The sequence below is a fragment of the Aulonocara stuartgranti genome (assembly GCF_965226115.1).
Source record: "Aulonocara stuartgranti genome assembly, chromosome: 1".
Classification (NCBI taxonomy): domain Eukaryota; kingdom Metazoa; phylum Chordata; class Actinopteri; order Cichliformes; family Cichlidae; genus Aulonocara; species Aulonocara stuartgranti.
The window spans coordinates 41,296,779-41,311,418 of record NC_138939.1 but is presented as its reverse complement, the minus strand read 5'-3'; the positions used below and the strand labels follow the sequence as shown (position 1 = coordinate 41,311,418).

Sequence of the window (14,640 nt, the reverse complement as noted above, 5' to 3'; positions counted from 1 at the left end):
AGTTAGAGACACAGATCATCAAACAAATTTAAATATTGGAAAAAGATAACACAAGTAAACACAAAGTGCAGTTTCTAAATTATTAAGGTTACCAACGAGCTCAGAACAACACCAAAGAATATGATCGTCATCAGGAGGGGACAATGCAAAGCAAAAGAAGTCCCTGTTTTACCTCATGGGGTTCAGTGTTGCTGTTGATGGGTTGTTGCTGATGGTGCTGGGGGGCTGAGACTGTAGACGTTAAAATCTCCAAAGGAGAGCTGGTAGCTGATTAAACAAGTGTTATGGGATAATAATTAAATGCAAAGATCTGTGACAGCGCTTGGATCCACGAGGCAACAGATTTTTTAAAAAGTGGGAAATAAACGAGGCTCTGCCTGTGACTCGCTCTTTGCCTCTCTTCCTCCTTCACTCTCCTCATCTCATCTACCACTGTCCGTTTGCTGTCCATCTGAGAACAAAGCACAATTTGTTATTGCATTAATCTGTTATTTTATTATCCACACTTAACAACTCTGCACCATTAATCCATAATAAAGTAATGATAGAAAAGTGTTATGGAACCAAAACATTGTAGTTGTGTTTATTGTTGTTTTTCTACTTGAACACTCCTGCAATGCAACAACTGGTACGTGTGTTATTGTTACCTGTGCTCTTTGTGATCCAGCTGGTGAGAGATCCACTGAAGCTCATGTATTCACTGTTTCCTCCTCCTGTCCTTACAGGGCCGGTCTGGACAGTGTTATATCATGCGTGATCATTTTAAAATATCTATACACATAAAACACGCACACCCACATGCATGTACAGTGACATATTATACCTTCTCCAGAATACTTTACATACTACAGCAACAGGTTTCGATCATGGTGCTGATCCGGAATCATTTCCTTGTTATTTATCTCCAGTGCTATAACAATAAAGTAATAAGATTTTTTTTTGAAAAGTAATAAATATAAAATAATGTATTTATAATGATTCAGTTTGTTTGACTATCCACTCGGTGCAAGGCTTTCCGCCTTATTAAATGCTTAAACTTTAAAGATAATAATTTTGCTGCTATAAAATCAGCACTTGTCATATTTGAAATATAAATCTAATATAATCTGTTTCTTGATGTATTTTCTTTAAAATAAATGGGGGCAGCACGGTGGCACGGTGGTTAGCACTGTTGCCGCACAGCAAGAAGGTCCTGAGTTCAATTCCACCATCAGGCCGGGGTCTTTCTGTGTGGAGTTTGCATGTTCTCCCCGTGTTTGCGTGGGTTCCCTCCGGGTACTCCGGCTTCCTCCCACCGTCCAAAGACATGCAGCTTGTGGGGATAGGTTAATTGGATAATACAAATTGTCACTAGGTGTGAGTGTGAATGTGAGTGCGAGTGGTTGTCTGTCCCTGTGTGTTGGCCCTGCGACAGACTGGCGACCTGTCCAGGGTGTACCCTGCCTCTCGCCCTATGACAGCTGGGATAGGCTCCAGCGCCCCCCGCAGCCCTGAAAAGGGGAAGCGAATGGATGGATGAAATATCTTCTGCTTGTTGCTGTTCCTTAGTAGTAGTTTCTTGGCAGCTACCTGATTCACACAGTCTCCTCTTAACAGTTGATGTAGAGATGTGTCTGCTACTGGAACTCTGTGTGGCATTTATCTGGGGTGCTGTTTTGTGATTTCTGAGGCTGTTGACTTGGATGAATTTATCCTCAGCAGCAGAGGTGACTCTTGGTCTTCCTCTTCAGGGGCGGTCCTCATGTGAGCCAGTTTTGTTGTAGCGCCTGGTGGTTGTTACGACTGCATCCTTTTAACAGGAAGAAAAACCCAGACGATAAGGCTTTTCCTTACCACTTTTGGCAAACATGTGATCATTGGGGGGCGTCTGATTTTTGTTATTTTCTCTCTATTATTGCAGGGTCTTTACCTTATAATATAAAGTGCGACTTGCACTATAGAAATAAAATTGAATTGAAATGACATGTATATGGGAGGTGTACTTTTGCAGAATTAAAAGTAAACATGGTGATATTTTGTGCTCAGTATTTTTTATTATCTCAGTTGAAAACACAAACAAGAAAAATCTTGAAAATAAATCTTCTTAATTGTTTTTAAACTGTTAATAACAAAGGATTTTTGTCATTTACTTTCAGAATGTTCAGTTTGACATTTTTGATAAATAGGGAAACCATTGTTTCTTAAGAGGGTGGTGTGTGTCAAAAAAAGAGTGCCAGGAGTCTTTCATGAGGTTTTCCCAGCAGAACGTTGCAGTTCACAGAGATCGTCAATTTAATACACGCCAGAAGCGCTTTTTATTGTCACTTATTGACGTGGCCTAAAAAGAAACATGCTGTAAAATCTTCCACAATGAAGACAAGGCAGAGTTTTCGACGTGGTGACGAACGCCACCACAAGCACTTGGGGGCGCTAGAGTTCAGAGAACAAGCATGCTGCATTTAAGGACGTTAGACTTTCAAAACTTTATTGTGACTCGTTCTTTTATCGGCCACAGATCTTAATAAATGACGGCGTAATAAAATGACATACTGATACAAATTTTTGTCTTGGAAAAACGATGTTATGTTAATAGGCTTTTACACGTCACACTCAGCATTATCAGCATGTGTGTACACAATCAAGCAATGTGACTTTTGTTAGAACAGTTTCACGCAATAGCTCGTGCATTAGTGACACTTATAGTCACTAACTATATAACTACTACTGCTTTAATGTAAAGTGTTATTAACTATGGCAGAAAGAAGCTACGCTTTGGCTACATTTACACAGCAGATGAATTTAGACGTGTGAGTATGGTTTCACACGCAGCTTAAAGGCAGCACCGTCGGGCCCACGGGGGTGGAGGCGATTAGAAGATTTCTACGGAGCTGCCGTTGGGTCAAACCACTGTTAAACCCTTCGCGATCATTCTTCTCGACAGACATTCTTGCCATGTCTAGATAATGGTGAGAGTCGGACCACTACTGAACGCTAAGTGATAAAAAGCTACTGCGCTTTTCGATCGCTGTGAAATTCGTCCATGATCGACAGCGGGGGACGGCTTGATCGCCCGAAGGACCAACGACAGAGAATTGTTCAAGTGACGGCTTCAGTAAGACGGTTGCGATGCTACGTAGGCATCTGGAAGAAAAGGGCTTTTCTACCATGAGAGATTGCGCGTGAGCCCGGTTCTCTGGCGGAAAACGAGCTCTATCGACCCAGTCTTCAGTGTTTGTATCGAGACGATCGAGTCTTGCTTATCGCTTTTACCGACAGAGCTAATGAAGTTTGGGGGAATGGCAGGTCGAAGTCGAAGAGCCTGGTTTAGTGTTCTGTTGGGACTGGTTGTTGGGTTCACACTGGCTTCCAGGCTGATTTTACCCAAGGCGAGTGAGTTGAAGAAAGCTGGACAGAAAAGAAAAGCCAACTCTGCCGGGTGTGGGCTCAACGGGGGTCTCGGGAAAGAATACGGGGGAGTCTTGTGGCCTGAAGTTAACGGTTCACCGCCGACTGAGAAATCTGCTTCCAGATCGAACAATTTCCTATTTGTTGGCGTCATGACTGCCCAGAAGTACCTGAACAACCGTGCCGTGGCAGCACACAGGTATGTGACGCCACTTACGGAACAATGCCCGAACCTATCAATTTAATATAAAAGAACTAAACTTGGAAACGCACGGGCCTCTTGTACAGTAGCCTCTTCAGTTAACCGGCTATACGTATTATAACGTGAAACATAATGATATTTATATGTTAGCACACAAATATGCCACATTATGTGACACGTATAGCAATGTTCTGTCCGCTACCAGCTCGTATGGAGAGTAAAACTGCTTTAACTTCGACTGGTCGTGGCTGAGGAGGTAGACGAGATCGTCAGCTGTAGATAATCAAACTGGATCACGACGAAGTTCATCACAATTTCTTCTTTTCGTTTTAACATATTAGCAAACAGTTGACCCTTTTAAGCAGACATACCTGATGGCAAACAGACAGGAAAAACCTTAAACTTTTAAAAATATATTTCTAACAAAAACATCAACAATCAGTCTCTGTTATAGGCTTGAAAAGTGTGACCAGTTTTCTGAGAGCTTTACTTGCATGTAGTACCCACTTCAAATTTCAATTGGATTCAAGTCTGGACATGTACAAGGTAATACCATAAACCCAGTTTTTGCTTTTTCGCTTTTCAAGCCATATTTTGCTTAATTTACTGCTGTGCTTAGGACGGTGATTCCTTTTTAAAGTTGTAAGTCCAGTTCAATTAAATCCAATTAAATTGACAAAGTCCCAATTCACAACAACCTCAAGTCATTTCGTATCAAAAGGTATAGACCCTACAATTTAGAAGAAAGAGAAAACTGAGTAAAACCCAACAGCCAGATAATCTTTTATGAGCAAGTGGAGAAGTAAAAATAAAAAATGTTTCAACAGAAAGTTCAGGCCATGACCCAGGCGGAAAGAAAAGAGGAAAGTACTCTTCTTTCTTTAGTACCACAGTACTGTAGACAGCATGTGTGCCAAAAACTGTAGTTCATCTGGAAGTGATGAGAGCACATGGGTACATGTTGTTTTTTTGTTTTGTTTTTTATAAATGGTGAAGAAAAAAGATGGAACTGTGACTGCAGTGAACAAAAAGCAGCTCAATACAGTGTAAGATAATGTCTGACATGTTGTAAGGGTAAGTATTTAAAAGAAGTGTAGCAGTGTTACCTTTCAAGTTACTCTACTTTAAAGATTACTTTTGCTTTTATGTTTATTTTTGGAGAGGAACCATATTCCATCAGTTTCAGTGTCATTAAAACGTTTAGATTTACAGTTTGAAATAATCTTTATTGTCCTTTACTGGCCAGTAATTCCCACAGAACTCGACTGTGGTTGTGGTGATATTGAGGCATAATGTGTAGGTACATAGACACCCTGTATGTGTGTATGTTTGTAGAAAGAGGCACTTACATGGTTTCCTAACTTATTTAATAAATAATACCATATACAGACAAAAGCTAACTTTCCTCTGATTGGCTGTTCCTTACTGTTTCCAGAGTTGAGATGTCCACATCTTCTCTAACTCTCACAGCCTTTGGTATTTCTCAAGCTGCTGGTAGAGCTATATCGTCACAATGGGCGTCTTCCTCTGCTTATCCACAACTACTATGTCATATTGGTCACCTACCACCAGCTTGCCCGTCTATACCTGGAAGTCTCACAGGATTTTAGCTTGGTCAGTCTCAACCAACCTAGGGTGTGTATCCCATTTTGACCTTGGGACATCTAGACCATACTCGGCATAGATGTTCCTTTATGCTATGCCAGCCATTTGGTAATGGTGTTCCAGTATGCCCTGTCTGTGCTGAAGTGTCTAAGGTGCATCTTTGCACAGGCTGCACCTGGGGTCTTGCCTGGTGTGGTAGACCCCAGACTCTATCGCTCTTGTGCTTAGGGCTTGTTCCTGTGCACCTTTCAATCCAACTTTGGTCCAGCCATAGGATTGGCTACTTTTTCTATTGACCGGTGAAACGCGGCGTGCAGCGGCACATGAACAGTTATGGCCATTTTCCTGAAGTACTAATGGATCTATGTTGTTTTATCCTGAATAGTGCTTTTGGCACTCACTTGTCCTCAGCTTTCTATCTTCGGCGGAGAGTACAGTTATAGGGTGCTGGACGTGAGATGAAACCATCCATACGTAGTAAGGAGCTTTCTTGTCTTGTCATGATGATGTCTAAGGCAGATGTCATCATCACAAGAGCAGGACAGGGAGGAAAAAAGAAAGGTGGGGGATAGGGGGAGATGAAATAAAAGGATGGAGTACTCTGGTAAGAAAAAACAAACCTACAGCATCTGGAACACAAATTCCAAAATGCAGAGATGTACAAATCAGCAATGTTCTTGTAGTGTGAGAGAGCGTGTTAAGCCCCTTTTCCATTAGGACCTACTCTGATCAACTCTGAGTGGTTTTCCATTACAATCAAGTACCAGCTCATGTGCGTGGTCGCTGTAACGGTAATGCAGCTTAGCGTTGGTGGCGTAATTAATATGCGACATGAAAGGTACAACAAAGGTGGCCATCGAGGCAAGAATATACCCGCTGCCCGGTCTGTGACACGGGAAGTGGTGGTTTTGATTTTTGTAAATGAGACGCTCTTGTGACTCATCGAGTGATGCCACCGACCAGCCAATCAGTGGCATGCAGTCAGACATCATCACATTTTTGTACCTGCTCGTATCGCTGTGACCTATGACACCCGAACAGTGACAAGTCCGTCCGATCCATACAGCTTCTGCACACCTATCCCAGCAGTATAAGAAGGAAGCCCCAGGTCGGGTGCCCACGTCCACAGCGGTGCTGCTGCATTACAGCCAGCAAAGCCACATGAATGACCTTATACATTGTGACCTACGTGGAGCTGATGAAAGGCTTTTTCACAAAACTATTATTCTAGGTCCAGCCAATTTATACCTAGAGCTCTAGTGTTACCTGACTGTAGTGGAGTAGTTGTGGCATTTCGAGAATTACAATTCAGAGGCAGGACTGTTAATTTACTTCATCTGGTCCTGGGGCTCTATTGTTTAGGAGACGCCGTAGGGCTTCATGGAATTTGGATGTAGAAAGAGGTGAATCCAGAACCACAATCTGTTCGTCATTTAACTTTGGTGGATTTGTATTGTTAAGAAAGTTTGCAATGTCAGCGTTGGAGGGATTCATCTGTATAAAGTCTTTAAAAGATTCATTTATTTGTTGTCGATCATGAGTAATGTTCCCAGTGGAATCCTTTATAGAGTAAATAGTTTTCTTCCTTTTATAGCTTTAACAGGCTCTTTAGCAAGGACTTTTCCAGATTTATTACTATGTTTAAAGTCCTCCAAACGCAGCCTTTGCATCAGAAATTTTGTTCTCTCGTTAAATATTTCATTTTATTCTAGTTTTCTCAGGTTGTTAAATATGTGTGCTCTTGTGGTGAGCATAGGTATATTCTAATGATTGAATTGTTTGTGCTATTTCTAATACAAGCGGGGGTGGGGTTCCTTCTTATATGAGCAGTAAGATAATGTTTTGCCACACATTACTGCTTTTCTTGCTTCCCATAGAACACATGGCGATATTGCTGGTAGGTCATTACTATCTAAATACGTCACCCACTTGTTTTTGAATTATTTAAGGAAATCTTGTTCTTTCATTAATGATGTATTAAATCTCCAGGTCCTCGTGTCAGAGAGAGGTTGATTCCATCACTCTCAGCAATCATTCACCAGTATCTGAGTGTCTGTGATATCACTAACTCAAAGATAATCTAAGTGAGATCGTAAGTGCTGTACTCTGTACTCACCACCAGTGAGTGTACCAGTGGCCACTCTTTCAGTGACGAGCATTTGCACTACTGGCAAACAATGCTGCAAGTTTTAGTCATTACGTAACTGTACTGTTTAAACGGGAAACCTGCACCTCCAAGGACATTTTAACATGTGCCCTGGATAATGCAGGGATTGAACCACCAACCCTCTAGTGAATACAGTTAGTACCTCCTCAGCTACAGCCACCCACAAGGAGGACGTCATTAGACTAAAAAACCCAAATAAACCTAATCGAAACTTTAGAAATGGCTGTATCACCAATCTGGTACACTGGCCAGATATGCAACACCACACTTGTGGTTAGCAAATATGCAATTTGTGGTTAGTGTCTTGCCTAAGGATATTTGGCATGTAGACTAGAGCAGCCAGGAATCGAACCACCAACCTCCCATCTAGTAGTGCCTGCTGTAGCCACAGAGCAAAGTCGTCGAATATTAAGGCTAAAGAGACAAGGAACTTGTTGAAGAGGACTTTAGTTACGTGGAGAGTTTTTGGCCGTTTGGACAAAGAAGCAGAGTTCTGCAAACTGTGTCAAAAGTGTGTTCCCAAAAAGGCAGGTAGCACCATAAAATGTTAACATCTTAAGTAGTGCCACCCTTGCACAGTGTGCAGTTGACAATATACGTGCACAATGCAATCCACAGACAATACCGAATTTTATTTGCACAGATACTTTTTCCCAGTCCATGCCTTGTGAGATAAAATAAAGTGGCACAGTGATATCACCAATGCAGCCGCCCATTTTATTCTAAAGGACATTATACGCGTGGACGCGTGGTTGTTATCCTCGGATTTTCGGTTCTCTTGGGTGCGGTGGAGGTCCGGGGCCTCCTGGGCATTTCCTTGTCTGCCTCTGGCTCTCATGGGGTGGGATTACTGCAGTCTCACCTTCACTTTTCAAGTCCGTTATATGACAAACACAGGCGTTCACGTCCTCTCTCTCTGGCACACACGCAGATGGTTTTTTTGGCTTTGTTTTGTTTTAAATTGTTACTGAAGACAATCAGAGGACAGGAATACCCCCAAAGAAGCAGGACCTGCTCCAAAACAGGCCTGTAATTGATAAACAGTTACATGTTGTTAAAATTCAAGCCGGAAGTGTGCGCTTCAACCATAACTTGTTTGATTTAAACTCCGATGTGGTGCTATACAGAGGCAAAATGACTAAAACTGTTATTGTCACAATATTTGATGTTTAGCAGGAATATTATTGGAAGGTTATGATGCAAATTAGGAATATCACTAAAGTATGAGCTTTCTACCTCTGAAATAGCCGCTGGTTTCTAAATGCTGAACATTTATGACTGTGCCACCTGTTTCAGCCATATCCAGATGAATGTACCTAGTGGTGTCCTCTGCAGAATACACACTTGTTTTTGGTTGTCTTAGACATATCATCATAACACCAGTCCTCTCCTTTTGTCTGTGTTGATTACAGGACATGGGCACAGACAATTCCAGGTCGTGTGGAGTTCTTCTCCAGTGAAGGATCTGACACCTCCATACCGATCCCGATAGTGGCTCTGAAGAATGTAGATGACTCATACCCTCCCCAAAAGAAGTCCTTCATGATGCTTAAGTACATGCATGACTATTACCTGGATAAGTATGAATGGTTTATGAGGGCTGATGATGATGTCTACATCAAGAGTGAGAAGCTCGAGAGCTTCCTGCGCAGCCTCAATAGTAGTGAGGCCATCTTTCTGGGTCAAACGGGAATGGGGGCCCGGGATGAGCTTGGGAAACTGGCTCTGGAGCCTGGGGAGAACTTCTGTATGGGTGGGCCAGGCGTCATCATGAGCCGTGAAGTTCTTAAGAGGATGGTACCCCATATCAGAGAGTGTTTACAGGAGATGTACACTACCCATGAAGATGTGGAGGTGGGCCGGTGTGTCAGGAGATTTGCAGGTGTTCAGTGTGTCTGGTCGTATGAGGTAAGGTGTTTGTTTATTTATTTATCTGTGTAGTAATTTAGTTGTTGTACACAGGGCTTCCAAGTGTGAGGTGCAAGGGAGTTATGGGTGGATTTGAGTGTATGTGGGCAGAGGAAGTGGTATAGGATTTATCTGGAAGGATTTAAGACCGATTTAGCGCAACATGCTGTTGTCTCTGAATACACTTCCATAAATTCACTTAGTAATCACAACAAAAGGCTTCAGTGTCTTTACTACCTGTATTGGGATGCATTACAAAAGTGCTAACACTGTATACTTTTAATGGTGCCAGTTGACATACAACATATTTTAGTGTAAAACAAGTCAAAAATGTAGCCAGCTCCATACAAGCTGACTCCAGGCAACATTATGCTTCCATTTCCATTTTCCATGGACCCTGTATGACAGCTGTGCTAATATTACAACCCCAATTAAACTGGAAAGAAACCAATCGTTTGCAAGTCCCAGGAACCCATATTTTATTCACAAAGTAACATAATAAACACATAATAAACATAATAAACTGAAAAAATGTGGCATGTTAAGAGTAATATTAGCTGAATTTGATTAGTTCAACAGTTGGTTTTTTTTTTGGGGGGGGGGGGGTTTTGGCCTTTATTGGAGAGAGACAGGAAAGCGGGGAGAGAGAGGGGGGAGAACCGGGCCTACGTTCAGCTGCTCATCCCACTGGGCTAAACTGGAGCACGAGAACAACAGTTTTCAAAAAGATTGAGATGGGGTGCAACAATAAGGTGGACAAGTAAGTGGTAACTGACCAGTTGCCAGTGTCAGAAGTAAAGATGGGTTAACGTTCACCAGTACATAAAAACTGCATCTACAAATTAAAATTGCAAAGACGTTGAATATCTCATCATCTATATCAGGGATGTCACAGTCACATACATCAGAGGGCCAAAAAACAAATTTGCTACAAGCTGAGGGCCGGACTGGTTCAATGTGTATTAAAACATTAAAATGATTGCACATAACCTATTGAACCAAGACCTAACACAGTGTACTGTATATTATTTAACGATTAAATTAATAATCCAATATTTTCTGATGGCTCTGTCAGTTATTTCCAAAGAAAACATTTTCAACAGGCAAACAGCAAAAAAGTAAATGTCATTCATAAAGAAAATAAAATATGCTCCTTAATATCAAGATGAATGCATGAATGAAGTTGCATGCATTGTAAACTGAAAGTGCAATATTGTGCTGCTCTGTGATCCAGTTACTGCTTTCCAATAGTAAAAAGAGAAAATTGAAAAAAAATAATCAAACCAGTTGTATTCTGTCTCATGGCTCTTATCTGCAATTTTCCCTGAGTCCATTAACTGAAAAATACATATAAATAAATAAAATACAATAAGATAAAATACAAAAATCTATGGCACACAGACAAAACAATACTTCAAAGAAAAATCCCGTCTTGTAAAAACAAATGTAAAAAAATGTAACTGAATTAAAAACTAGAAATGCGTAAATGTTCTGCTCACTGATACTTGGTGGTGTCTCATCTGTTGTACGAGTTCATCAATGTTCGGGGTCGGGCTCTGAGCTGAGGAAGTCCTCAGGATTGAGTCAAGGTGTTTATCAGTAAGACGGCTCCGGTGTGATGTTTTTAGCTTCATCAAAGAGAACAACTGTTCACACAGGTATGTGCTGCCAAACATGGAGAGCGTCTGAGCAGCTTGGATGCGCAGCTGCGGCATTGTGTCGGGGATGAAACGTGCAAACTCGGCGGCACCCGCTCTCTCATATTTTCCCCTCAGTGTGTCATTGCACTGGAGCTCAATCGACTCCATCTGGAGGTTCGGTGGTGCGCTTTCCACATCAACTCCAAAAGGATTGGCAAGTAGTTCAAACCTGCTTCTTTGAGCTTCAAAGTCAGCAGATTGGCGTCGGAACTCGGCGGCAAGTATGTTGAGCGGTAGAGCACTTCTCTTTCGTGGTCTGGCAGCTGGGGAAGTGGCTCAAGGTTTCTTTCTGCGTCTCCCACAGACTCAGCTTGGTTTGAAACGCCGTCACCGTACTGCACATATCAGAGATGACACGCCCCCGTCCCTGCAGTTGCAGGTTCATCACGTTCAGATGGCTTGTGATGTCGCACAGAAACGCCATTTCACACATAAATGTTTCATCTCAAAGCTCTGTTGTGTCTTTCCTTTTGCTTTCCATGAACAGACAGATCTCCTCACGAAGCTCGAAACATCTTTGCAGCACCTTTCCCTGGCTTAGCCATCGCACATCTGTGTGATAGGGCAAGTCACCATGCTCTGTATCTAACGCTCCCAGAAATGCCCTGAACTGGCGGTGATTTAAACTTCTGATGAAGTTAACTGCGCGCGTTATGATGGTCATTACATGTCACATAACGACTCCTGGTGTATTATGCAGTGATAAGCTGTCAGCTCCTCTGTGACATTTTCGTCCTGCATCCTCTCACGTATCCTTGCCACCAATCCACTCCTGTGTCCACTAGGGATGGGTATCGTTTAGGTTTTATCCGATACCGGTGCCAAATCGGTACTTTTGAAACGGTGCCGGTGCTCAAACGGTGCTCAAACCGGTGCTTAAAGAATAGAGAACACAAAATTGGTCCAAAAACCTCTCATGCTCAGCTGTTTTTTGTAAAAAGATAACAATGTTAGCCTTTTCTGCAGCTATGGGGCATATATGGTACGATTCTTGGCTGGAAGCAGTGCTTAAACAATGGAAAAAACACAAACTTTGTCCAAAAACCTCTCATGTTTAACTGTTTTCCACTTTTTCTTTGGTCATTTTAGCCTTTTTGGCCAGGGTGAAGGGAGCATCTGCCATCAAACAAGAGGACAGCTGCATGTAGCTATGACGGTGTTTGCTAGTTCACCTTACATGCATTAATGTAATAACGTGGTTAGCCTACTCAACTTAAATTACACACGAACAACATGAAGCTACTCACGCAGAGAAGAACGGCTGCTGCTGCATCATCCTCATCATTTATGCTACACTGGCAGGGCTAGGGGCCAGGACTCTCCTCTTCGTGTTTTTGGGGGATGTTGCATAACAGGCAACCCACCCGCAGTAGATGTGCTCGGTGTGAGGTCTCGCAGCAAGCTATCAAATACGGCGCATTTCTGGGCTTTTAAAAAAAACGCTATGCGTCGCCAGGTGTTTCATCAGATTCGAGGTGTTACCTCCTTTGACAGCATCACAGTATCAGCTTAAAGCACTTGTTGCTGCTGAGTTTGCTCTAAAAGAACGTACGTACCTGGGCCCGCCTACTATTCTCGGAAACGTAAAATGATTGGCTAGAATCTAAAGTGTATCACAGCTCAGGAAAAAAAAGCACCGAAATATGCGCTGCTTTTCGGTCTGGTTACTACCGTTTATGTCAGAACCGGTGCCATCATGGCACCGGACACCGGTACCCATCCCTAGTGTCCACACACCGCGGGTGCTCCGTCTGTTGTCAATCCCACGGGTTTTTCCCAAGGCAGTCCCATCTCATTTACACATCTGGATGCCTCTTCATACAGATCTTGTCCTGTACTCGTGCCATGCATCGGACGTAACGCCAAAAACTCTTCTGTTACGGTCAGGCTGCAGTCCACTCCACGAATGAAAATTGACAACTGGGCAATGTCAGTTGTGTCAGTGCTCTCATCCACAGCAAGGGAATATGCAGTGAAATCTTTTCCCTTTTCCACAAGCTGTTCTTTTAGATTGGTGGACAGCTGGTCTACACGTTCAGCAACGGTGTTTCTGCTCAGGCTCACGTTTGACAGAGATCAGCATGGGTAGCGTTTGGCTATGAAACCGTATACACAACAAACAATGCACCCTGGACTGGCAATGTCAGCTACGGTAGCTTTTGAATCAGTCCGTACAAGCCAGTAAATTGACGGATTCTTATACAGCACTTTTCTGTTCTCCTGAAGCACTTAAAGCCACTTGAGACGGGCTACCCCTTCATAAAAAGAAACTGAAATATTATTGTAAAAATTGTGGCTGATAACAATAATATGATTTTCCTTTGTTGATATACATGTTATTTTGGCTGGACACAAATCTCATGTGAAAGAACTCATATTGCCATCACAGACAGATTTCCAGTCTCTTAGACAGACAGGTGTAATACCGCTTATTGATTAAACAGTGGAATCAAATTATACCTGGAAAAACCTAGATTGGTCCATCCCATCGCTATACTTCACTTTCTCTTGTATTCGTGGCTTTGTCATTTGTGTACTTCTTAATAACTTATTTGGAGAGAAACCTTTTGCTGCCATTGAGCTTCTCCTGCACTCTCTGCACATTCTGAAAGAAAACAGTACGAGACTTTTAATTGTCACTGAAGTTCAAAAACAGCCAAACCCAGTAATGACAGGGTGAACTTTTGTTTTGATGTTCTTTTTTTATATTATGCAACAATACAGTGCAGTATTTCCCTTCTTGCTTTTTTATTTATTTATTTGTTTTTATTTTTGCATATTTGTCACACTTGACTGTTTCAGATTATCAAGCATATTTCAGTATGCTTTAACACAGGATACAAAGAGATCCCAAATACTTTCAAAATGCAGTTTGATAATTTCATCTGTTTTTTAGGAGACCTGAAATGTTCCTGTCTCTAAAGTAGTTCGTGTCGATGCCTGTTGGTTAAATGTGCTCTACGCTGTAAGTAAAATAGACTTACTGGTCAATGCAAAAGTTTCAGGTGTTATTGAGGTACATTTTTTGTAAACTTCTAAAAAAAACAATTATCTAACACAATGCAGTGGGTTACGTGCTGAACATAGAAAAGAGAAAGAAAGTACTGATCCAATACCATTAGCATCTTTGGTGTCGATATTTAGATCAGCCCGGTCAGCTCTATTTCAGTGTATTTGAGCAGGATCTGGCTTCTTTGTGCATGTGCCTGCTGAGTTCTAAGTGTTGCATCTCTGAAAACAGTGATTTTCATTTGCTTCTCTCATGCAGTAGTTTAATGCAATCAAAAACGAATATGAAGCATTTTACGTTCCGTACCGCTCAATGTCACACAGTGAAGGAAAGCGCTAATTAATAAACTGAAATAACAATAAAGTGTATTTGAAACGGTTTCCTCCTGCCGTTACTTTAACGGACATTATACCCAACCCAGGCTCCAAATGTCTGACTACTCATAAAACTATAATGCTTCTAAAGCTCACAAAACAATGAAGAATGTTATGTCTTAACGATGTACAGAGTAAAATATATCTGCCACATTGAAGCGTCGAGGGTTTCAACTAGCTGGTGCTGGAGGTCTTAGTTGCATGGAAGCCAATTTCCATTGTTAAGAGGGGGAAAAAAAGATGTCTCAAATGCAAAAGTAGAACCACAGAATTGTTACTTTGGTTCTGTC

At 41.9% G+C, this 14,640-nt stretch overlaps 1 protein-coding gene across 1 annotated transcript in view; it reads left to right on the top strand.

The window, feature by feature from the left end:
* The first annotated feature begins 2,843 nt into the window (after positions 1-2,843).
* Positions 2,844-14,640, top strand: part of chsy1 (chondroitin sulfate synthase 1) — a 29,272-nt gene continuing 17,475 nt past the window's right edge. Inside the window, exons 1-2 of the mRNA XM_082530794.1 lie at positions 2,844-3,583; positions 8,771-9,266. Of these exons, the coding sequence (XP_082386920.1) occupies positions 3,261-3,583; positions 8,771-9,266 (819 nt within the window). The 5' untranslated portion in view covers positions 2,844-3,260. The remainder of the gene's footprint in view (positions 3,584-8,770; positions 9,267-14,640) is intronic.